General features: G+C 52.0%; 7 protein-coding genes across 7 annotated transcripts; 4 read left to right on the top strand and 3 right to left on the bottom strand.

The window, feature by feature from the left end:
• Positions 1-1862: 1862 nt before the first annotated feature.
• On the top strand, positions 1863-3298 carry GCG54_00005082 (Aromatic peroxygenase; the record flags this gene model as incomplete). The annotated part of the gene is made up of 3 exons (XM_045405115.1): positions 1863-2673; positions 2730-2904; positions 2968-3298. 3 exons carry the CDS (start codon positions 1863-1865, stop codon positions 3296-3298), a joined length of 1317 nt encoding a protein of 438 aa, XP_045264879.1.
• A 608-nt stretch (positions 3299-3906) lies between these two features.
• Positions 3907-4732, bottom strand: GCG54_00005081 (uncharacterized protein; the record flags this gene model as incomplete). Its single annotated transcript, XM_045405114.1, has 5 exons — positions 3907-4089; positions 4155-4184; positions 4237-4258; positions 4312-4634; positions 4685-4732. 5 exons carry the CDS (start codon positions 4730-4732, stop codon positions 3907-3909), a joined length of 606 nt encoding a protein of 201 aa, XP_045264878.1.
• A 1498-nt stretch (positions 4733-6230) lies between these two features.
• On the bottom strand, positions 6231-7459 carry GCG54_00005080 (NADP-dependent alcohol dehydrogenase 7; the record flags this gene model as incomplete). Its single annotated transcript, XM_045405113.1, has 3 exons — positions 6231-6483; positions 6540-7188; positions 7273-7459. 3 exons carry the CDS (start codon positions 7457-7459, stop codon positions 6231-6233), a joined length of 1089 nt encoding a protein of 362 aa, XP_045264877.1.
• A 1617-nt stretch (positions 7460-9076) lies between these two features.
• Positions 9077-10491, bottom strand: GCG54_00005079 (Endo-1 4-beta-xylanase 1; the record flags this gene model as incomplete). The annotated part of the gene is made up of 4 exons (XM_045405112.1): positions 9077-9758; positions 9813-10061; positions 10114-10169; positions 10234-10491. Coding segments are annotated over 4 exons (1245 nt in total), but the record flags the coding sequence as incomplete, so codon positions are not given.
• Positions 10492-13859: 3368 nt separating this feature from the next.
• On the top strand, positions 13860-14244 carry GCG54_00005078 (uncharacterized protein; the record flags this gene model as incomplete). Its single annotated transcript, XM_045405111.1, has 2 exons — positions 13860-14058; positions 14132-14244. 2 exons carry the CDS (start codon positions 13860-13862, stop codon positions 14242-14244), a joined length of 312 nt encoding a protein of 103 aa, XP_045264875.1.
• Positions 14245-16934: 2690 nt separating this feature from the next.
• GCG54_00005077 (uncharacterized protein) lies at positions 16935-18262 on the top strand (the record flags this gene model as incomplete). Its single annotated transcript, XM_045405110.1, has 3 exons — positions 16935-17246; positions 17318-17917; positions 17978-18262. 3 exons carry the CDS (start codon positions 16935-16937, stop codon positions 18260-18262), a joined length of 1197 nt encoding a protein of 398 aa, XP_045264874.1.
• A 2849-nt stretch (positions 18263-21111) lies between these two features.
• On the top strand, positions 21112-22900 carry GCG54_00005076 (putative sterigmatocystin biosynthesis P450 monooxygenase; the record flags this gene model as incomplete). Its single annotated transcript, XM_045405109.1, has 4 exons — positions 21112-21216; positions 21284-21348; positions 21398-22150; positions 22225-22900. 4 exons carry the CDS (start codon positions 21112-21114, stop codon positions 22898-22900), a joined length of 1599 nt encoding a protein of 532 aa, XP_045264873.1.
• Positions 22901-23238: the final 338 nt, after the last annotated feature.

The raw sequence follows: 23238 nt of genomic DNA, 5'->3' as shown, positions 1-23238 counted from the left end.
CTTCACGTCTTCACCAAAAGATAAGAACAGACAAGAATACGAAGAACAAGAAGAAAATGAAAGGAGGGAATGGTGATCAAAAACCGTGTGTTGAATACCAGGCGATGTCAGTTGTTTATTCAACTTCGCTCTTCCCGGAAGGAAATCCCCATCCGGGGCATCCTTTCTATCTGCCGACGAGGCGAGAGGCGTAAGGCCAAGCCATCCTAGCCCCCAAAGGCTTCCCGTTTCGACGAAGATTGGCCCAGGCTGGTTCCAGTATGTTGGTAGGGAACAGGGTTTGATCAAGGCAATTGCATGTTCATCCAAATCGTTGGTTCGGCAGGCCTCCTCTGTGGGTGGAAAAGGCGGTGGAATCGGCCCCTCTGCGATTCTGTGTCGAAAATCACAATTCCGGCCTGTCTTATCCATGCAACTCCCTGTAAGTCGCCTATATGCGCCCTAGTGGGTTTTTCGAGAATGCAACTCTTTGGAAATCTCGAACGAATTTCAAAAGAAGGAATGGATCTCGCCAGAATTGTATTCCATGAGAGCAAGTTTCCCAAATCGAACAGCATTGCAACATGAGCAGTCAAGGGGCACCAGACTAGCGAGCTCATCATCAGTCAGATTGACCAGGTAGTGTTTCGGAGCCCTGCCGCCTAGCCACGTGCCCGCTTTGGGTACTGGAGCCGGCAACTGGTCAGGAGCCTCGTATCTCAAAGAGTCGAAAAAGTCCACAGAGGGCTGTCCGGATTGTGGGTTGTGCTCAATGAAAATGGGCGATGTCGCGAGCCCCAGAGCTGTGGATGTCGTCGAGACCCACCTCATCTGGCTACCCCTTGCCGAACGAATCGCTGCTTTTCTTGGGCGACTGTCGCGTACAGCGGTCTCAGGGTTGAAAGAAATAAGACGCCGTATTAATTGAACGTTGACAGAAATTAAGTCGCATAAACTCCGAGCCTTTTTATCAAATCCAAAGGTTATTCGCCATGCGGAAGTTTCAGCCCCGATGTTCACAGTTCGTGAACCATTGCATGTTGTTTGCTCGAGCTTTCGTGTTCCGTGCCATGGTACTGGGACCAGGTTGGTTGGAGAGGCTGCATCCTGCAGGGGCTGCAGCGATGTGCCCTGTTTTGGAGAACGACCAGGACGGCCGGGAGGAAGACGCCGCTTCCGCCCTTGGATCAGCGCTTCTGCAGGTTGATCGACAGCTTCATAACGAACTTGCTTTTATCCTTTCACAACGGCTTGCGAAACTTTCTGAATGCACCGCCGGTGACACCGTTGAACTTTGGGGGCTACAGAGTTCGAAAATGGGGTCATCGGGGAATTTGATTGCAGATCAACGCTGAGCCAAGATTGTGACATTGGCATTGCCCGATAGGAAAAAGGAGGTTCGTTAGGTTATTGCAAGGTTACGTTGACAGGCTGACAGCTCTCTAGGGTCTTGGGGTTTTGTACCGGGGTCCGTCTGAGCAACAGGCCTAGTGCATCTTTTGCACAGACTGAACAATAACTTGTGCCATGGGCTTGGAAATGACCAATCAAGAGGCCTGCGATTTGAGGATCTCTTGTGCTGGCGATCTTTACTTCCCATGAGAATGAGAGTGGGAAACACGGCCTCGTTCCTCGTCACTGCGTGTCGCTCCTTTCCTATCCAAGGAGAAACCTAGGTTCACAGATTCTGCGCTTACCGGGAACCTCGGCACCTGAGCCGTCGATGCCGTTTCTAAAAGGAACGACCAAGAAGATTGTTTCGATTTCCAATCTTTTACCTTTCCAGAGGGTTATGACATCTTGCGGATGCCATCATTATCATACGTCACTCGTTAACAAACCAACACTTTCGCTTCTCACGTTCCTTTCATAGTCACGACACCATGAAGTCGCATTACTTTCTTTCTCTTTTGCCCTGCCTTAGCAGCGGCGTCCAAGCTTTCCCGGCTTACATGAACGGGCCCATCTCAGACGCTGTTGCTTCAAGACTTTCCGACAAGTTGGCCGGCGCATTCCACGAGGTTCACAAGAAGAGATTGTTGTTCGACCCTTTGACAGCTCCGATCGACGTCACCGGCGACCACGAGTTCATTGCTCCCGATTTCGAGAATGGCGACCAACGCGGACCATGTCCGGGTCTGAACGCCCTAGCGAACCACGGCTACATCGCACGCAACGGTGTTACGAGTTTGGTGGAGGTTACCGCGGGGATCAACACAATTTTCGGTATGGGTATCGATATCGCCTCCATTTTGGCAGTGATGGGCACTGTCTTTGTCGGAAACCCTCTGTCTCTGAACCCGGGCTTCTCCATCGGATACGAGTCTAGTGGTTCTCAAAACATTCTGGGCAACGTTCTTGGACTTCTCGGCACGCCCAGAGGTCTCAACGGCTCTCACAACATCATCGAGGGAGACTCGTCTCTTACCAGAGGCGACTTGTACATGACTGGTGATGCCACGACAATGGTCATGGACCAGTTCCAGACTTTCTACGATATGTCTTCAGGGGAGGGCGACTACAACTTCGACGTCTTCGGCGCTCGTGCTGCTGCACGCTTCAACGAGACCATTGCGACCAACCCCAACTTCTACTACGGCCCCTTTACCGGCATGATTGCACGAAATGCCGGTTATCTCTTTGCATGCCGCATGTTTGCCAACCATTCGGCTGAGAACCCCTCTGGTTTGTTGAGTAAGTATCTTGGGAGCTCACGAACTATGCAGTCCAAGAATGCTGACGTGATTCAGACAAGGAAACTCTCAAGAGCTTCTTCGCTGTTCAGGGCGAAGAGGGCAACCTGACGTACAACAAGGGCTGGGAGAGAATTCCTGATAACTGGTACCGTACGCCTGTTGACTACGGTCTGGTTCAACTTAACCTTGACCTCGTTTCTTGGGTTCTGAAGTACCCTGAACTCGGAAGGTACGCAAATCTGACAGACGTACACACATGTCCTTAAGTCATCTGCTAACACCAATACTACAGCATCGGCGGCAACATGGGTGAAGTCAACAGCTTTGCTGGAGTCAACCTCGGCGACCTGACCGGCGGAGTGCTCAACCTCACGAAGCTGCTGGAGAACAACAACCTCTTGTGTTTCGTCTTCGAGATTCTCAAGACCGCATCACCCAACTCCCTGTCTACTCTGTTCTCTATCATTGAGGTCCCCCTCAAGCTCGTGACGGACGCTGTTGGCGCGGCAGTATTGAATCTTGCCTGTCCCGCTTTCAAGGACATGATGGTTGGTGGAAAGAGTTTTGAGGACGGCATCAAGGATCAGTACCCTGGTGCTAAGCTCTCAGGAAACGTACTCTGATTTTCAGAAGACGCAGTGTCACTGCTAAGTCAGTGTTGATGCTCGCGATTTCACGATGCCGGACTTAGATGGAGAGACGCACTGATACCACAAGTAACGATGGAGAGCCGACTTGCCACTTGTATTCTTAATTATTTAATTTTCAAAAGCCTCAAAACGGGCTACAACTCTTGGTCTTTGTCACTTTCTTGTTTTTGACTCCATTTCCTGGTCATAAACTTTGTTAGGAGCATCAAACGTAGAAAGAATTAGAAATAAGAAGAGACCACATTGTGAGGCCAGCGGTCATATTTTGTATCTACGCCCTGTCTATCCAGGTTAGTGAATATTGGTGAGTATCGCCTTAATCATCGCAGGACCCGAATAAGAAAACAGGTTATTTGTAATGTTCATGCAATCTAAATACACTTCCAACAGAAAGATACATCAAGAAGATGCCGTCTTGCTCAGTGCGAAGGCAAATGGCAAGGGGCAGAGAAATCAAAGCCACACATCAGTCTCTCATAGTGCGATCACCGTTCACCCCAACTTCTGGTCGCCGACTTCAAATAAGCCTCCTCGATCACTGACACAGGATAAGACAGATTTGAAAACGTCCACGCTAGCGCTCAGCACCGTTGGCTCTCATCTGCGGTGTCGACAAGTTGGACCATGACATTCCAGTTGTCGGTTTTGTGAAAGGCTTGCCCGCTGGCCAAGTATTCGAAGTACGGCGGTCCAGTACACTTCCTGTAGCCAGCTTCCGCGCCATCGGCAATATGGCGATAGGTGTCAAGAATCTTCTGCTTTGTCTGTGACACAGGTGTTAGAGCTTCTACCTATAACATTAGACTGAGGGGGTGCTTGTGATTCTTACATCATCGTTGCAAAACCAGATACCCATGTTCTGAGAAGTCTTTAGTGAACGAGCATCTTCAATGGTCACAACCATTGCTTACCCAGGAGCAACTGACACGGCCACTATTAATAGAAGTTAGTAACGTTGAACGCCTTCTTAGATAAGACAGACTTACCAGCTTCCAGGGCCGGGACCTCCCACAGGTTTGCCGGGGACCCTGCGCAAGTATTTGACGCCATCCCACCATGCTGAGACACTTCCTTCTTTGAGTTTCTGACACTGGACGTCGAAGTCTCCCAAAGGCAATGGATCCGTCGGATCGTTGGCCAGCACGGAGGAATAGTTTGCCTCTAGGTGCAAAGCGTGTACCATCTCCGGCCTGATGGCCTCAAGCTGACGAACAACTTCTTGGACGGAGCCGTTGAAGTGTTCGCCATCAATATCCCACTCAGGCTCCCAGACATCATATCCTTCAATGGGAGCCTTGAGGGCTTGAGTCTACGAATGATCAGTTTGGATTCCCACGCCGCACAGACAGGTATTCCTACCATGAACGCCAAGGGGGCGGAAAGAGCGATGAAGTTGGCAATGCGCATGTTGAAGGTGAATTGATTGTGCGAAGCGATTTCAGTACTTTCAGTGTGGTAGAAAGGATGCTAGACTCTGGTGAAGATGAAGATGTGTAGGTCATAGAGTAGATGGAGGAGAGGCTTCTCATTTATATTTCATTGTGTAGCCAAGAAACAGTTTGTTGATACCTTATCTTTCGCAGGGGCAGTCCATCTCAAGCGCGCCAAGTGCTTGAGTTCAATAACCGATCTCTGCCTGATTGTCGAGTCCACTGTCCGGACGTTTCTTGGAAAGCAGCCGCTCCGTCGCCATGAACTCTCAGACCACGACCAGACTGCAGATACGATGGGTAAGGGCGACATTGTGGAGAAACAAACATTCCATCACGAGCATCCTCGGATCAACCGGCCGACAGGTTTGTGTGGTAGCACAGGTCCATCGAAATATGGTGGTGACAAATAAATGAAGCCAAACCAACAACATTGCAGTTGAGCTCTATGGGGACGTGCAACTACAATTCGATTGCTCAATTGCATTTTCGTTGACGCCATGGTTTGTCCACTTTACAGATTAATACGCGAGACGTCCTCGCGGCCGGCTTGTGGTAAGCATGACTGTACGTGATGGGGAAAAAGTCAGCTTGATACTTGTTCAAATCGGAAACCAAGCATAGCGCTGCAGTCAATCTTCATCGAGGCGGGATTGTCTCCAAGAAACAAATGAGAAGATCCAGGTCATGTGCACCATATTTCGGCTCGGCGCAAAATTTCCATTTCACTCCGTGGTCTTTGAAGATGATACACAGCAGATCCTTTAACCACTTCCTGGTCTTGTTCTCTGGGCTTCAGCAAGTGGACTACTCGTATCAGGACCAACACACCCAAGAGGCGCGACATTACAGACTCGCACGGACTCTAGCCAGCAATCTTGCAGTTGAGATGGGAGTCTGTCATGCATTAGTAGGCTGCAATCACTGACCAACAGTTTGTCTGTCCACCCCTGTCTATCACGGTGCCCTTATCAAAGTGAGAGTACAAACTTGATCACAAACGACATGCAGACTCAAAATGTTGCAATCAAATCAATTGAGAACAAAGAGATGAGATGCGTTTGTGAAACAAGCAAGTATTCAGTCATCCAAGGCCACCGTCAAAAATCCATTACCAACCACTTGGCGCAGTGTTTGAATTGCACTCATGGATATATTTGTGACAGAAAATACGAGGCGTAACCGTCATCAAAGTCCAGCTACCGCTTGTAGCGCTGTACATACCCCGTGTTGATTGGGTTTATGTCAAGCATGGTCAACATCCAACATCGACGGGTGCCAGCCCATTCGGGACCAAATATTACCAGTTGGGGAGTAAGGTGAGATGAAAGAGTACTATTTGCGGCTCGGAAAAGGATTCAAGTAGCAGTGTGTGTTTTATTAAATTAGGGGACAAACGCAATCAAGTATGTTCAAAACACATTCATCATTCGCTTTTCATCGTCTACTTCATCAATCTTCTTGTACACAGTACTTTACAACTTGGCGTGCTTCTCGTTGACGAGAACGTATCTGTAACGAGCGTGACCAGCCTCCATATCAACAATAGCCTGGTTTGCGTCCTTGAGCGGGCGCTTCTGGACCCAGGGCTTAACCTTCTTCTCGACGGCGAGATCCAACATCTCACGGATATCGGAAGGCGAACCGATACCGCTGCCACCAACCTTGATACCGCTGGCAAGCAGGGTGAAAGCGTTGATAGCGGGAAGGTTGCCTCCATCAGGGGCACTAAGACGGCAATTAGCATTCGTCCGACAAGGAGGGCGCAAACAAGCATGACTTACCCAACCTGGATGAAGGTGCCGTAAACCTTGAGCAGTCTCAAATACTGCTGGAGGGGCATCTTGTCGCTGGAAACCGTGCAGACAATCAGGTCGAGGCTGCGGGCGTACTTCTTCGACCAATCGGCGTCATCGTCGGTGGCGATGTACTCGTCGGCGCCAAGCTTAAGGACCTCATCCTTCTTGGATGCCTTTCTGGAGATACCAACAACCTTGTCCGCACCCAAAGCCTTGGCGAAGAGAACACCGAAGTGACCCAGGCCACCGACACCAACAATACCAACCGTCTTGCCAGGTCCGCAACCATTGTTCTTCAACGGAGAAAAGACGGTGATACCACCGCAAAGCATAGGCGCGGCATCCTCAGAGGGCAATCCCTCGGGGATCTTGATCACAAAGTGACCGTTCGTTCGGTTGTAGTCGGCATAGCCTCCGTAGGACTTGCCCTCGCCATCGGGGTACACGGAGCCGTAGGTGCTAACGTTGGCACGACCGCAGTAGTTCTCGCGTCCGATCGAGCACTCGGGGCAGTCGGACTTCATACAGGAGCGCGCCTGGGCACCGACACCGACGCGGTCTCCGATAGAGATGTCCTTGACGTTCTTGCCGACGCGGACAGCCTTGCCGACAATTTCGTGGCCGACGCAGCAGGCTGTTTGGCGAGAAGGTTAGTACGCGGCATTTTTCAAGAGAGAGGGGTCTGAGCAGGCGGGGTAAAACACGACGAGAAACTCACGATAAGGGGTCTCGGCCCAGCCCGAGCGCAGCATGTGAAGGTCGGAACCGCAGATACCGCAGTGGGAAATCTCGATATCGACGTCGTCCTCAGTCCACTTCTTGGGCTCGAAAGCACCCCATTCCATCTTTCCGTTGACGCTGTCGGGGCTGTGGCCCAACCATCCCTCAAACTTAATGTGGGACATGTTGACTGCTGCCTTTGGTTGTTCTGACTCGCGGAGCTGGCGTGGTGAAGCTGTCTTCTTAATCGACAGGTATGCTGAGTTGTGAGCTTGGGAGTTCGTAGATGTGATTACGATTAAGAATTGAGAATAGTGAATGGAGCGAGCATGGGACAATCTATATACAGTTCCAGCTCTCGGCCGGAATTGGGTTCAATGACGGCATCTTCACGGCTTCCGCGAGCCAGCGCCCCATTTTTGTTCATAATGTCATCAAGACGGCAGCAAGGCCGGAGTTAGGATTGCTGCTAGCTGGACTTAAGACGGCACTATGCCTCTTCGACATAGCTTCAGCGCCGGCACGGTTACGGGGGACACTGCCGCCGCATGGGGCGGCCGTCAATGCCGCAGGTTGGGTTCAAGCTTGACTCTGGTGCGCGGTTCTGGTGGGAAAAGTATCATGATCCAAGCTCCAAGCTAGGGGCCCGCCGTGCGAGCAACGCCGCTAGCTTCGTTCATTGGATATGATGACGCAAAGGAGAAAGAGATTGAGTGTGGGCTGTTATCAGCGCTGCCATTGGAAGCTTCTCCCTTGTTGTTTCCCCGGCCTAGCTCCAAAAGTCCGCTTAACATTCCCCCAGCTTGCAGTATGCACGAGTCAGATAAGGTTCGGCATTTTTTTTTCTTGGAACAACTCAGCTGGCATGCTGGCTACAGCGGGACGAGCTGCAAGAATACGGCGCAGACGGACGTAGAGGGAGAGCTGCAGCGCCTCTTGCTGCGACTTGCTGACATGGAAGACGATGTTTCTGATCAGCTTCTAGCTTCGTTGCGTCCATGTAAGGTGCTTATTGCCGATCGTCCCGTGTGACGGCGCGACTTGTCATTCGATCTCATCGCCACATTTAGCATTTCCAGAGGAAACCAACCCCTCACTGTCTTACCTCGCTTCGGTGATTGTTACTAATCCTCTTTTGCATCGGCGATAGGCGAAGCCGATGGCTGACTTCGGGGATATGACCGCATGACTTTGTTGATCCGCATTCATTCAGCGGTGAGCCAGGTACCGCTCTGGAGATTCCAAAGTCTTCTGTCTCCTGGCAATATCCCACCCAAAACGGCTTGGCGGCCCCGGAGATAGGCTTCGCAAATCTGCGTCTCGCAGCCGAGGCACCCAGATAAAGACAATGAAAAACTCCGCTCCGCCTGATGACAGTTATCAGACGGACTGAGGGTCCGCTTCTTTGTTTGGTTCGTCTCCTTGGAGACTCAAATACTGGGTGAACTGGAGTCCGGGGAATCGCGGTCCAGAACGCCAATGCCGTGGACCGTCTCCATCCGGCGAGCATTGACGGAGTTTGCTCCGGTGCCATCACCGCTTGATCGGCAGACTGCTGGAAGCTAGCGGACTATTTGTCAGGAACTACGACGTCACGTCTCGGCAGTTTGCGATCATTTGAAGACTTTGCGACGTCGGAAAACACCGACCGGAGGATTTACCAGCGGGACAAAAGCTATGCGCAAGAAGGTTAGGTATGTACAAATTTTGGAACAGCACATCAACATCCTGCCAATTGAGACCAGCAGGCCTGCCATTGGATTTAATCAGATGCGCGTATTCAACCATCGTCCATCATCATTTTACAAGCACTGAGAGTACCAGTCGTTCACAAAGGTGCAAACATAGGGGCTGGCACACTTGGTAGGCCCAGTCCATCCGCTACCTCCGCACTGCCCCCAGCGGACCTGCTCCGAGCCGGATGCCGCAGTCGTCGTGGTCGCACGAGATGATGTTGTCGAGGTGACCAAGGTCGAGGTACGGGTCGTCGTGGTCGGGGGCACAGTCGTGCCGGCACCACTGGTGGCAGCAGCAGCGAGGACCGAAGAGACGGACGTGTACGCGGGCTTCTTGGCGTAGTTGGCGTCCCAGAGGAGAGCGTCGCCCTGGCCGCTGAAGGTGTCCGGAATCCAGCTGTACTTGTCCGTGAAGCCCCAGATCGTGACTCCGACACAGCCGTCGACGTCGACGCAAGAGCCGACAACGTTTGCAAAGTCGTTGCCTTGGGTCACAAGGGCGGCGCTGGAGGCCGGCAGGCTGGAGTGGCGGATGTCGAGCTCGGTGTAGGCGACCTCGAGGCCGAGAGCGGTGAAGCGGCGGAGAGCGGTCGCGAGGGCGGAGCGGCCGGGGGTGCTGCCGACGATGAGATGACCTTGGAATCCGACGCCGTCGATGGGAGCTCCGGCGTTCTGGACGATGGTGGCCGCCTCGTAGACGCGGTCCGTCTTTGCACCATTGTACTCAAGGTTGTAATCGTTCAAGTACCTATTGCGGGTCAGAAGGGCTTCACATGTCACATCACTCAAGACAAATACTCACAATTTGGTGTTGGGGTCGGCAGCCCGGGCAGCTCTGAAAGAGATCGGGAGGTAGTCGGTGCCCAAAGTGTTGTAGAAGACGCTCGCACGCCACGTGCCATCATCTGCAGCTGCCTCGTTAACGACATCCCAGGCGTAGCACTGTCCCAGGTAGTGCTTCATGACGTTAGAAATGTGCGTCTGGATGACTGCTGTGAGTGTTGCGGCCGTCCATGATCCGCTTGACACCCAGTTGGGGAGCTGCGAGTGCCTAAAGCTGTTGTCAGTGGCAGCCAACGCCATACATGGCTCGGGAACTGTACCAAGTAAGGGTGTGACATCTCAGGATTTGGCCATTGGCCTTGGCAATATTCGGGACCTGTCAAGACATTTGGGTCAGGCGAATGGTTCTTTGGTTATCCCATCAGTCCTGTTCAACTCACGACGTCGCCCGATGTGTACGAGAATGTGTTCTGGCTAGGCTCGGTGTATGCCCACTTCTGTCCATTCTCGGGTACCACGGAGCCGAACTCAGCCGTGTTGTTCACGATGGCCATATACGTCGTATCCGTAACTCGTTGCTCGTTGACCGCCGTTCCGAAATACTTCAGGCCCGCTCTCACAGCCAGAGTGTTCAGCTGAGCAGAAGCAAGGCCGGAGCCCAGCACCAGCACGAGAAGAGTCTTGGCATACATGTCTATGCCTGTTGTCGAAATCAAGAGAAGACAGTCTGGTAAGCTGTTGGCTGCAGCATCAACCCGGAAGAATAGTGGCACATGCGAAAGCAGTTCAACTTATAGGCGATCATCACCAAGAGCAGCCTTTCAGAAATGCGGGGGAGGGTCGCATTTTCGACGGCTTCCATGAGCACTCCAGCCGGTTGTTGGGCTAGATCTCCAAATTCACCACGTGGGGATGCGTCGACGGGCCGGTGGAATCAGTTCCCGTCAGTGAAAGACAAATTGGACGATTGTCGTGACAGCTTCGCTTCTGCAGGCTAGATCTGCGCTAGTGTTATTTTACCCATTCATCCGGCTTGGTGATCCGCTTCATGGTACGCGCCATCACCAAATCTCTGCATGTGTCTCTTGCCCGAGCCTTCACAACTTAGGGATCATGCGGAGAAACAGCGTTGCGCGCCGTGGCCAAGTCTGGCCCCAACTGACTTGGCGCGCGGAGCGTCTTCCGAGAATTTCTGTGCCTGGATTAGCGCGTCAGGTACGGTGGGTAAGACCGGCGCCATCTGCGAAGCTTGCGCCATTAGCAAGCAGCTTGATTTGAGTGCGAGGGAGACAGAGGAAGAAGAAAGTTGCACAGAGGATGGTGGCGCGTCATCGCGTGCTGTTTGTACGTTGCAAACCCGGCACTCAGGGTCGCGCGTATTTCCACCAGTCAATACAGCGCTAGAGCACTGCATGTTAGATTTTAGGGATGCTGGGTTTAATGAGTTTTAATGTATCGGCACCCAGACAACAGGGCTCCGCGGTATTGGGTATCTGTCAGACTTCCAGGTTCCAACACATGCTCCTCCGATGGCCACAACGCGGTTTCAGCCTAAACCACTCTTGTTGTCTACGCCGTCGACGTAGCACTGCAGTAGCTGGCCGAGACTTGCTGCCGGGACGCCGAGAAGGCTGCGCACCACTGCTTTCAAGAGCACGGAGACTAGCTGCGATGCACTGGCTACCGGAAGTGGGTGTTCGGCCGATAGGAGTGGGCCTCCTCATTTTTTTCCTTCTCGCTCTTCCCACCGGCCGTAGATCGTGGGACTCGGGAGACAGGAGATGTCTACTCAAAGTAGCAGGCTGAAGACGCCTCTGGTCTGCGTTCTGGCATGATTAAGATTTCAATTTGAGGTTGTTGGCAACAGAAAACATGGCGTCGTAAATAACGACTACTCAACTCAGCTTGAAGAAAAGCCTTTCTCAATCGCATAGCGGAGGTCTCGAGGCCCACTTAACACCCTTTGCTGTGCTGATCACCACAAAAGTTGTGAACCCATCATAGAACAGAAGCAAAAATACGACCGCTCACAATGTCTATCGTTTCGAAGATAAAAGTGAACTTAATCCTGCCGAAGAGCAAAATATCTTGATCAGTGGGAGGCTTGAACTCCCGGCCTTGGCATTACTGAACACATCAGGTGATGTATTAGTACCACGCTCTAACCAACTGAGCTAACCGACCCGCTTTCGAGTTGTTGACATGGGTTCACCATGCCGCTCAAGATCCGCAGGTTCGCGATCGCACTGGAGGGACAGAGGACATGATCCACAAAGACATGTCATTGAGAGGCACACAAAGAAAGGGTGATGTCTAGTAATAATGGATTCAACCATCTCAAGTCTCATGTGTCAAAGAAGTTCTCTTGAACAACTAGATCTATCCAGATACTGTTTCTGTTTTGAAGTATCCGAAGACAAATGCGTCTGGATGGACTCAGACAATGCTTTAGCCGTCGTGTACCTACACAATTCATCGCGAACCTACAGTGAACACACTTAGGTCATAGTCTAGAAACATCCGGATGAATACCAGAGGCTATATGATGAGTCTAGTTATCATTGCTTGGTCCGTCTTCACTCAGTTCTCCCGTGCGTCGTAGCGGCTGCGAATCATCACAAGCTGCTTCTAAGTTCACAACCACAAACATCTTCAGATACTTTCGGGCCCAAGGCCAACAATCTGCTGCAGATGCCACTCATAATGCCACCACCTAGACGAACCGCTCCGGAGGTTCCACGACCTCGGAGTCAGCCAGCGTCTTCAGCCCGGCCGCCGTCTATTTCTTCTGACGTGTTTCAGTCATGGTCGAGTTCGTCTGGTTGTCTTTCTCTTACAGTGACGGTCGACAACTCCCAGGACGGCTCTCGAGCTCAGAGCAAGCCAGCAATCATCAGAGTTAGCAACTATGAAATGCTCCTCTCCAATGGCTCGATTGAGGTTCTCCGGAACGCAGATGGTCAGGTCGTCATCACCTCCAACTCTCCAGCGGGTAATGACCCTGGCCCTGTTTCTCAAACCCCTGAAGTACAACCCCCCAGCCCAAGATCAGATTCAGACGGCTCGCAGGTGAGCCTGACTGAAATAATAGACTCTGGAGCCATCAGACCTCTCGCCTACTATGCATACCCATCCAACCCTCCCGACGCTACCATGCGCACGCAGCGCTCCCCGCGACGCACGCGACGTGTGGCTGTCAGAGCGCATTTGAGAAGAGAGACTTCCTCTGAACCGAGTTCGCCATCTCCCCTGCCCAGAGCACCAGCTCCTCCTCCGTACTCTCCTGGTGGGTATTGGACGTCGACAACCGAAGAAATATCTATCATGGAGGAAATTGTCGATGAAAACGGCATTCTGATGATCTAGCCCAATATTTGGCTCTTTATGGGAACCCAGTGAGTGGTGAAAGGCAGCAAATTGCCATGTTGTACATATGGAACTTTTTCGGCGTTTGGTGTTATCTTAGAATAAAGGCAAGGGAAATACTTAGACAAAACGGATTTCACAAATGCGCCTCTGTCTGCCTCGACTTTGCTCATGATTGCCTCATCAACAAGCTCCCTTGTGCTACCCCCAGTCTGGCTTAGGGACAAAAGCTCCGAGACACAGGCACGTGTCCAACGGTGGCTTGAAAGCTCCAATGATCAATGTCTCAATCGGGATAGATCCTCCCTCCCGACCCCAAGCCCAACATCCTCCCGCCTAAACGATCCAATCCAGGCCCTCCAAATCTCTTTTGCACCTCTGCGGGCGCGTGGCTGGAACCACGTTTGTGTGGCTAGTGACGTCACGATGAAGACGTCACGGGCGGTCCAAGCCGTACAGCTCTCACAGCTAACAGCCGCCTGGGTTAGCCAGGTCTCAGGCAATCCCGTCACCTGCCTTTTGGCCCGCGTGCACATAAAACCAAAAGGAAGACCGAGGGGTTCTCAAGCTGAAGCAACCTCAAAAGCCCTCGAAATCACAATTCCCCGGTCGCATTTTGTGGTGTCAATCTCTCGAAAAGCAACAATCAAAAAACAAACATCAGCAATCTAGTTCACTACGCCCCTGTAAGCACGCTAAAATGTCGTTCACCAAAGCTTTCGAGGACCTCTTCAAGAGCTTCTACGAGCTCATCGCCTCCATCTTCTCGACATTCTACCACATCCTCCAAGCCTTCCTCAACGCGATCATCAACTTCTTCACCGGCATCGTTAACTTGACCGCCGACGTCTTCTCCGGAGTGGTGGATGTGGTCGGCGGAGTGGGCAAGTTCGTCTTGGGTAAGTTCCCCGCTGATCGCCGGGGCGCCGTTAGCGACGCAACGCCTCTACATGCGCCTGGAGCTAACCATAGTCATGTCTGCAGGCAACATTGTCATCATCGGCATCATCGTGGGCGGCGGCTACGCATACACTAGGTACACGACACACGGAAGACAGGTTGCGGCTGGAAAGAAGACGGCTTAAACATTTGCATCATCAGACGAACGTGCTTGGTGGTAGGGAGGGTACCAAGCTTTGGAGGGGTGCCGGGAATGATGCGCATGGGATTGACTGGCTGAACGCAGGGGACTGCGATTTGACTTTTCAGGGACGATAGCACAATCGCGTTATGGGCTGAAACGAAACAATTCAATAGCATAATACCAGGCCATTTCTATTTCAGCGAAAGACGCAAAGACACAAAGACATGACAACGCAACTGTTCTCGGTTCAACACACGCGCGCTATCTCGCCGTCTTTCGGCGACGGACTCGGCTCCGCCGAACGGATGGTCTGGCGGATCTTGACCCCGCTGAGTCCCAGTAGCGCTCACGAACCCTGGAACGCCTAGGGCTTCAGCATCATGGCAAGATGGCCGAGCGGTCTAAGGCGCCAGCTTCAGGTTAAGATCTGTCCTGCTGGTGTGGAAACACGCGCGAGTTCGAATCTCGTTCTTGTCATAGAATCCTTTTGCCCCCGGCGAAAGATGTCCTTTTTGGTGATCACTTCCTAGGTGCAGGGTCAGTCGCTAACGCAGGTGCCTTCGCAAAGTGGGAACATGATACGATAAGTAGTATTTCACATTAACAATTCTGCCCACGCCAATTCATCCCCTATCGTTATTCAGCAGCGAGTAATGTGCTCTGGGCAGGCGGTGGAAGATGCCGGCTTGGCAGGTCTCAATCGCAGACTTGCGTGCCGTATTCAGCAGATGTAAGCGAGAGTGACCAAGGCGCGAAACAGGAACGCATCTAGGCTTATCTTATTCTGCCATGAGCAATAAGAGGCATTCTAAATAAAACCCCAGTACCTGCACTTAACGTGGAGTGCTGGGTTTTAGCTGGCTGTACGCACGCGACACCTGACTCGCACGCCAAGAATAGCGCCCATCGCGTGTTGAAGATTCCTGATTGAGCCTACGAGGGAAACACATTCGGCTGTACGAATGCTTCGGCTTGCCTGTAACCCCACACGACTCGCGACATGACCCTGCCTGCCCCTCTGGGTTCGCATCCTGGATCAGCACATAGTCCAAGACCTTAGGCTTGGTTTTATATATCTAATCTTAAACGTCCCATCGGGTCAAAATGCGGTGGGATACCGATGAGCTTTTAGGATTCAGGAATCATGCGGTAAGCTCAGAGCCAGACAACTATTTGATCTGTGCTCCAAGATGTGCAACGCCAATGTAGTTGTTTATTGATGGAATACGAGCACAACATGAGCGCAGAATACTGAGCAGGGAAACAATTTGAAGTACACTGATGAATCCGGATCGAAATCGTGATACACTTCTCGTCGGCTCAATTCGTGCGGGACAGTACCTTAGCCGCTTACAGCCCTATCCCAACGATCTGGACAGGAACTCCTTCGAGAAGGATGCCCTGCGTCCCGCGCTCCGCTAGCTCCCCGCGCGCCCTATGGCGGACAGGGAATCACAACACGTCAGCCTGTCACATGGTGGTGGTCCCTTTGGACAGTCCCGGGAGGAACATGGGCCCAGAGTGGGCTGTGCTCTATTTTAGAGTTGTACGTGAACGAGAACGAGGCCACTTCACTCGCTAAGACAAAAGCAAGGACGCATCGACGGCACCACTTTCTCTTGGCTGATCGGCTATGGACGAGTCGTGATTACACCTGCCTCATCCATTGGATGACAGACACCCATGCGACGATTTTGTGCTGTCAGCTGAATATGAGGCTTCTCCTCCATCAAGGTACGATGACTAGGGCGTGGCTACTCTACTGGGCGTACTCACTTGGGTCCTGAGCATTCTGAGTAGCTTAGTTGCTTGGCGGACTGTATTCAAGTTCGCCGGGCTTGAAGTTAGTTCTGCTTCATGGAGATCGTTCAAGATGAGGAGATAGATCAGCGGCAAATGTCTCTGGTCGAGCTTGTAACGTTTCAATTCCTCGGGATATTTCAAGCTCATGATAAACACTGCTTTGGCCATCTTGTGGTCACTATGACAGCCACTATCACTGGATCACCCTTGCAGGCAATGGTTGCCTCTCTGCCTCTCAAGGAGGTGCCTAGCTGCAAGGTCACGAGTCGGTACTCAAATGCCCTGTTTAGGGAGTCTATATTGGAGCGAGTAAAGCAACTATCCTGGCTTGAGCTGGTAAGGAGAACGGCGAATTCGGGCAATCGCCGTGTGGAAAGTCACTTCGATGATAGGCTCGCCTGTCGCACATCCGCGGCAGTTGACCAATGGGAGCTTCAGCGCCCCTTTTGAGCGCCACAACTCTTCATCAGAACCTTGAATATGAGCGAACTGTGGGTAGCAGCCTATCCAGCCTCGTATGGGGTAGAGATTGGCTTATCCAACTACAGATTACCCTATCCCTGCGAGCCGTTCATCTGTTCTCCACGGCCTCCTAGCGAATGGACCAACGGGGGACCGCAGCATGAACCACGCGGTCGAATGTATTTATCAGAGACTGGCTTGGCATGTAGGTAATTTACTTATCTCAACTAAGGAAGGTGGAAGCTGAATCACTTGATATCCGTCCTGTAAGTCGTGATCGCATCTACATATAAGATCTGTTGGAAGAGAACATCACCAGCGCTTGTACCGAATTTGCATATCACCACACTCACTTGTTCCAGCCAGCCATTCTCTTTGAGATAGCCTGTTTGCGTTTTGTTTCGTCAGTCTTTTCAGCTTTATACCATGGTTTCCACGATCTACCTAACACGCTTGCTCTCCGGGTTGGCCCTCCTGCCGGCCGTCGCTCTCTCCACACCACTCACTCTATCAAACCTCAAGAGACAAGACGACCCTATTCCAAATAGATTCGTCACCGACACGACAGACGCCTTTTCATCCGGCGACTATGGCGACATCACCTTAACGAACTCTACATGCGAACTCGTCACGATTGAGGGCCCTTTTGGGAGCATCCAGTCGTATCAGACAGGGTTTGAGGGTGCTCGGGTCATGAACTTGACTTCCGCAGGCGGAAACCGCACTTTACTTCACAACGTAAGTCTACTCACCAATGACTGCAAAGGATTTAACCTAGAAATTGACGAAAACTGACCGAGTTATTTTAGTCTGGCACTGACACCAGCGATCACTGGAGGGCCTTCCGCGGCAAGGATGCTGTCGTCTTCGGGAATAATGAGCGCGTCACAGAGTTTGCCTTCCAAGACAGAGGTGAAGGCCTCTATGCCGGCTTCAAGATCGTTACGGACACTGGCAGGACCCAGTACGACACGAACTACGCAGCCTCCGACCCCAGCATGTACCCGCCGTGGCTGAATGTCCCCGTCGGCTCCGGGATCCTCGCCCGCATCCGCGTCTACTACTGTGAAAACGGCATGGTGGGCCGCTTGGGCGTCGATTTCATCAACGACATCGAATCCGTTTCCATCAGCAAGATCGAGTTCAACGGGTTCACGAATAATATTATGCCGGCCGGAAAAGGAGAGACAATTTCCGTCGGCTCGCAGATTCTCGATGCGCGCAACTCGAGCACTGAGCAGTGGACTACCCTTATGACAACCGATGCTGTCACCAAGTCTCACTCCGTCAATGTCGGCAAGACATGGTACGTAGGCGGCAAGGTTGGCCTCGAGGCCGAGGCTGGAATTCCTTTCATCGGAAAGTCTAAGGTTTCCACCGAGTTCAACTGGCAAGTTGGCGGTACCAGCGTAAGTCTTCTCATTCCTAAACTTAGCAGCCAAGTCATCTAACGAGATGTTGCGCTGTAGAGCGAAGAGGACCTGGAATCCGAAACCATTACCAAATCATCCACTGTTCATCTCAAGTGCCCCGGTGGCAAATACTGCGTCGGCACGTCCTTTTATACCAACTTCAAGATGAACGTTGACGTCGTGGCGACGTTTCGGGCTAAGACGAAGGCCGGGGCAGAATACTTCTGGAAGCAGAAGGGCTCCTACAATGGCGCGGATTCCCTCGCACTGCAACTGACAGTCGACGAGACAGAGGAGCCCCCTGCTCCTGTCCGTCGGTCCGCGGTGGCAAAGAAGTCATAGGTCACTTGTCGTCTATCAGCATCTGTTATCTGTACTTTGAGCCACTTGTTTCATTCTGCATTTCCAGCGTATAAGGCATTGGATACCCTCACAACAGAACTGTTTATATTTTGGACTGTCACTGGCCAATCGAATCCTTGGCCAAAGATAAACAACGAAGGCTCTTTGTTTCTGTACCTACTTATATCGAACATGTACATATACAGACGAAAGTCTTACAAAACCATTTGTAAATGAACAATACTGATTTCCTTCCAGTCTTTGCAGGTGACATGAGTTGCTACTTCGCCCACTTTAGGGTGTTGAAACTACCAGACGACTGATTTCACTTGACGCTGCAAACAGTGCCTTGATGCGCAGATGAGCACATGTGTATTTGAACACAAGACTCTGTGACCAGTTTGAGTACACTGATTGCGATATTAAAGACTTCGGCTGATTGAAATTGAGGATAGCAAACTCGCGACAACGGTTTCCAGCTTTCACCACCGGAGATACACGTGCACCTCCGGCTTCTCCCTATTCTTACGACTTGGCAGTCCCGCATCGGTGAACGCAAATGCAAAACTCGTAAAAGATCCACAGCGGCACGCCGAGTCGCCGACTTTTGTCAGCCGGAGTCCGTAGTCCGACCGACTTTCTGCAGTTACGATCGGTGATCGACACTCGCCAGCTGGACTGCATGCTGCATTCTCAGCCTTCAACAGGCCGGCTGCATATTGCATCCATTCTTACGAGCTAAAATTTGAGAAGATGCAGCATCCCACCGGCACGGAGCCAATCACTTTGTCAGCGGCCACCCAAACCGTCGAGGCCGCCGTCTTGGGTCACCTCCGTCCCGTTTCCACTTGGCCGCCAAGGGCCAGCCCGGAATCTGGTATCCACTGCAAGCGCACAATGGGTACTCTTCCAGGAATCTGTGGCGTATTTCCACAATTCAATCCGATATGGTGTAGTGGCCAACATGATGCCCTCTCATTGACTTGCGAGGTTAGGCATAGCCCCGAGTTCGATTCTCGGTTTCGGAACAACGGTGTATCCTTTTTGCCTTCTTACTTTCGGTCTCTGCTCTCGCACAGCAGGGTATCGCCTGCGGATACGCTTGAATAGTTGCTGTGTACTCCAAAGGCTACAAGGGTTTCTCTACAGTAGTTAATAATGTGTGCCCACAGGCGGAAAAATGCTATGCGGAAGCATGACTGAAAAGTTGGGAAGAGAAAAGGATTCGTGGTGCCCTTCTTTTTGCTGTTTTTGCGCTGTCATAATATGCCTGTCGCACCTTCTTCACGTATATTCATTCGCCGCTCATAGAGCACCCTAGGAATAAACTCAGTCGCCAGATTTCTCCCGTGAATTTGCTACATATTTTGCGTGTTGGAGGCGTCGCCACACAGTAATAAGCTTAAGCCGATCGGTACCGACGTTGGAGCTGCCAATCCTGCCGCCAAGCTGTCGACTGTGGTCAGAAAAGCTTGGTTCGTACTGAAGAAACAGGGGTTCATCTGATGGTGGACTGCACTCCGATCCTTCTGCCTTCACCACTTATCCGAATAGGTATGTTTGGCCGACGGATGTCGCCAGAGGTTGACGGTTTCCAATATTCGGTCGAACGATCGCCGACAATCCCCGCGACTTGTTCGTATTCTTCTCTGTCCACTGCTGCTAGGCGCTGCTGGTCGAAGAAGTCTCTACCGCCGAGGTCCCATCAGTTGGGCCTCCCACGAACCTGTTGACTACAACGCTACGTACGTACTGCATTGCAGCTGGTCTGATAGGTGGACCGTGAAGTGGAATTGGGATCGCCAAATGCCCGACTTCGAGGACACGATCCACCCCCGTCTGACCGTGTAGTGGGCAGACAAGCTCCGGCTTCGCATCTTCAGGAAGCGGAGGATGCCGTCAAGCACCACTGCACCATGCGAAAAGCCAAAGTTCCGCGGACATTTTGAGTTGCTTGAAACAGGTGCGTTCTACAGCGCACTTCTTGAATAAATCATTGTAACCCCTCACGAGCTTCCGGATGATGATGCCGTCTTCTCGCACTCGCCCCTCGGTCACAGGCCGACAAGCATCCACCCACATTCCGTCCTAACTCCCCGCACCCCAAACGCCATGGTTAGCACCAAAAAAGTGCGAATGACGAGGAAGGAAGAAAACTCTTCAGAACCGGGACATCCCACTTTGGCGGGGAACTTCAAGTACCGGTGGGCGGACCGGACCGTTAAAGACGTCTTCAAGAGGCGCATTGTCGCCGGCGGCGCTGCACTACGCCGCGTCCGGAGGGGCTGGCGCGCTTCTGACCACCCCTTTCATCAGGATGAATCCGGGAACTGGAACATGCCGTTACTCATCTCCCACGCCCCCCCTGGATCACTCCGTCCAATCCGAGGTCGCTGATCTCAAGAATCATCTTATCTGATCATCTAATCCCATCTAATCTGATCCCTCAAGACCCCACCGTTCTGTTCATAGCGTCTTACACACACCCCAAGATCCCAGCTAGCATGGCGCTCGCCGGAGGGACTTTGATCGCATCCATGTCCCGCTTGTCACTTAAACCGCGTTCTTCATTGGAAAAACTTTACATACCACCCTGTCTGGCTGGAGGGCTAAAAAATTGAGAGGTATTTTTCTCACGCCCACGCTTCACGCCGATTGCGACATTACGTAGCTTTTGGTTTTGGGAAGGTGTGTAGATCGATCCAGTGCCTCTGCTTACCCTAATACCCCGCCATGCTTTTCTGGCACCATGTCGTTTTCTTCTGCTTGAGGGCGGAAATTTTCCATTTTCTGCTCCTTTCCTTTGTCGTAGCTCAGTACGGTCGGACTGCGTAGGCAACTGAATCACCATGTTTGGCGTGTCGAACTGGCTCATCGCGGCCACAGTGGCTCTGGCCACGGCCGTCTACTGGATCTTCAAGGCTTGCTACATGCGCCTTAGGTTCCGAGGTCTCGTAAGTGCTCGGTCACTGACTATGGTGTTTTGTCATCTTCAGGCTCTAACTCACGTTCTCCCTCAAGCCTCAACCACCGAAGCACTCATGGATCTGGGCGCACACACCCATCTGGGAGGAGGTAGCTGGAAAGTGAGTACTGTCACCTCTATCGCACATTGCAATTGCTAAGAAACGTCAGGCTGCCTCTGTTCACACATCCTCAACATGTCTACACCTACATGGCGCAAAAATACAACCTGGGCGGCATCTTCTACATCGACATGTGGCCCTTCTTCGACTCGCAAGTCGTCATCACCGATCCCGATGCCGCGCAGCTCGTCCTGACGACCACTCCGTACCCCAAGCACCCGTCAATTGAGAAGTTCCTTCGCCCCTTCACCGGCGTCGACAGTATTGCCGCCTCCAACGGCGAGAGGTGGAAGTACAACCACCGCATGGTCGGCTCCGGCTTTACCCCGACCTACGTGAAGCCGATGGCCGGCATGATCGCCGAGCAGGTCCTGATCTTCCACGAGCGCCTTCGCGCATTCGCCGAGAAGGACGAGTCTTTCAACATGGAAGAGGAAGCGGCTAAGACCATTTTCGACGTCATTGGAAAGGTTGTTTTCGGGTTCTCTCTGGAGGCGCAACGTACCGGATCTCCACTTCTGGAGGATCTGAGAGCATCCATCAACCCCGCGACAACCTTTATCAGCACAAAGAACCCATGGAAGAAGCGCAAGGCCGAACAGGGCCTGCAAAAGCTCAAGGACCGCGTCAGGAAGGTTCTTGCCGATGAGATGCACGAGCGTCTCAGAATTTTGCAAGATGAGAAGGAATTGCCCAGCAGACGACAGGTCAAGTCCGTCCTGGACCGCATCGTGCTCGACAGAATTCAGAGCGGCCCCGGTGCTACTCTTGACGACCCCTTCATTGATACCGCTGTTACCAAGTACGTTTTCACTTGTTTAGCTCCATATTCATATGCAACTTCATGGAATGGAGATTGATACTGACACCATGCAGCCTCAAGGCCTTGCTCCTCGGCGGTCACGGCACCACAACCGACACTTTCACCTGGGTTACCATGTTCCTCTCCATCTACCCTGACGTCGTCGAGCGCCTTCGCAATGAGCACAACGAGCACTTCGATCCCGATTTGGACAAGACCGTCGAGATGCTCGTCGCCAACCCGACCAAGACCAACGATATGGAGTTCACGAACGCTGTCATCAAGGAAACCCTCCGTTTCTTCCCTATTGGCTTCACTATTCGCCAAGCACCCAAGGGCGTCACCCACCTTGACTGGAACGGCCGCCGCTGGCCCGTCAAGAATTTCATGGTCATCCCCTGCGCTCACTCTACCCACATGGACCCCAAGGTGTGGGGCGAGGACTCCAAGAGCTTCAACCCCGACCGATTCCTCGGCGAGGACGCGAAGGACATGCATCGCTTTGCATGGAGGCCTTTCGAACGTGGCCCGCGTGCGTGTATCGCACAGGATCTGGCGATGGACGAACTGCGCATTATGCTTCTTTTGACTGTCCGTTGGTTCGACTTTGAAACTCTCGTGAACGGCACTTCCGAGAGAGTTATGTATATGGATCTAGATAAAAAGGTTGGTGACTTGGCCTTCCAAATGGTTGGCATGGAGGCCAGGCCAAGGCATGACATGAAGATGAAGGTCAAGCTGAGGGAGTAAGAAGGGTGACTACGTCGGCGAGAGGCGTTAGATTGAATAAAGCCCAAACCTACTGCATGGAACTGGCGAACAGATGAATTACAGGCCTCGCACTGATGTATGAGATAATGCAACTGTGAAGCTGATGTTAATGACATTCCACAAAATCTTGTTCATAAAGATGCTTGAGGGTTTGCCTAACATGATGCGCCTTCATGTTTTGAGACGCCAAGTCTCATTATAGGCATGAGATTTCCTACTTTGATAGGCATTTCACAACGGCGATGGAGGCACAGAGTTTTGATTGAAAATCTTACTCCTTGCTAAAGCCTCCATATTCCTGCCCTATTTAAGATAGC

Source organism: Colletotrichum gloeosporioides, assembly GCF_011800055.1.
Source record: "Colletotrichum gloeosporioides strain Lc1 chromosome Unknown consensus_40, whole genome shotgun sequence".
Classification (NCBI taxonomy): domain Eukaryota; kingdom Fungi; phylum Ascomycota; class Sordariomycetes; order Glomerellales; family Glomerellaceae; genus Colletotrichum; species Colletotrichum gloeosporioides.
This window is presented reverse-complemented; position numbering and strand designations above follow the sequence as displayed.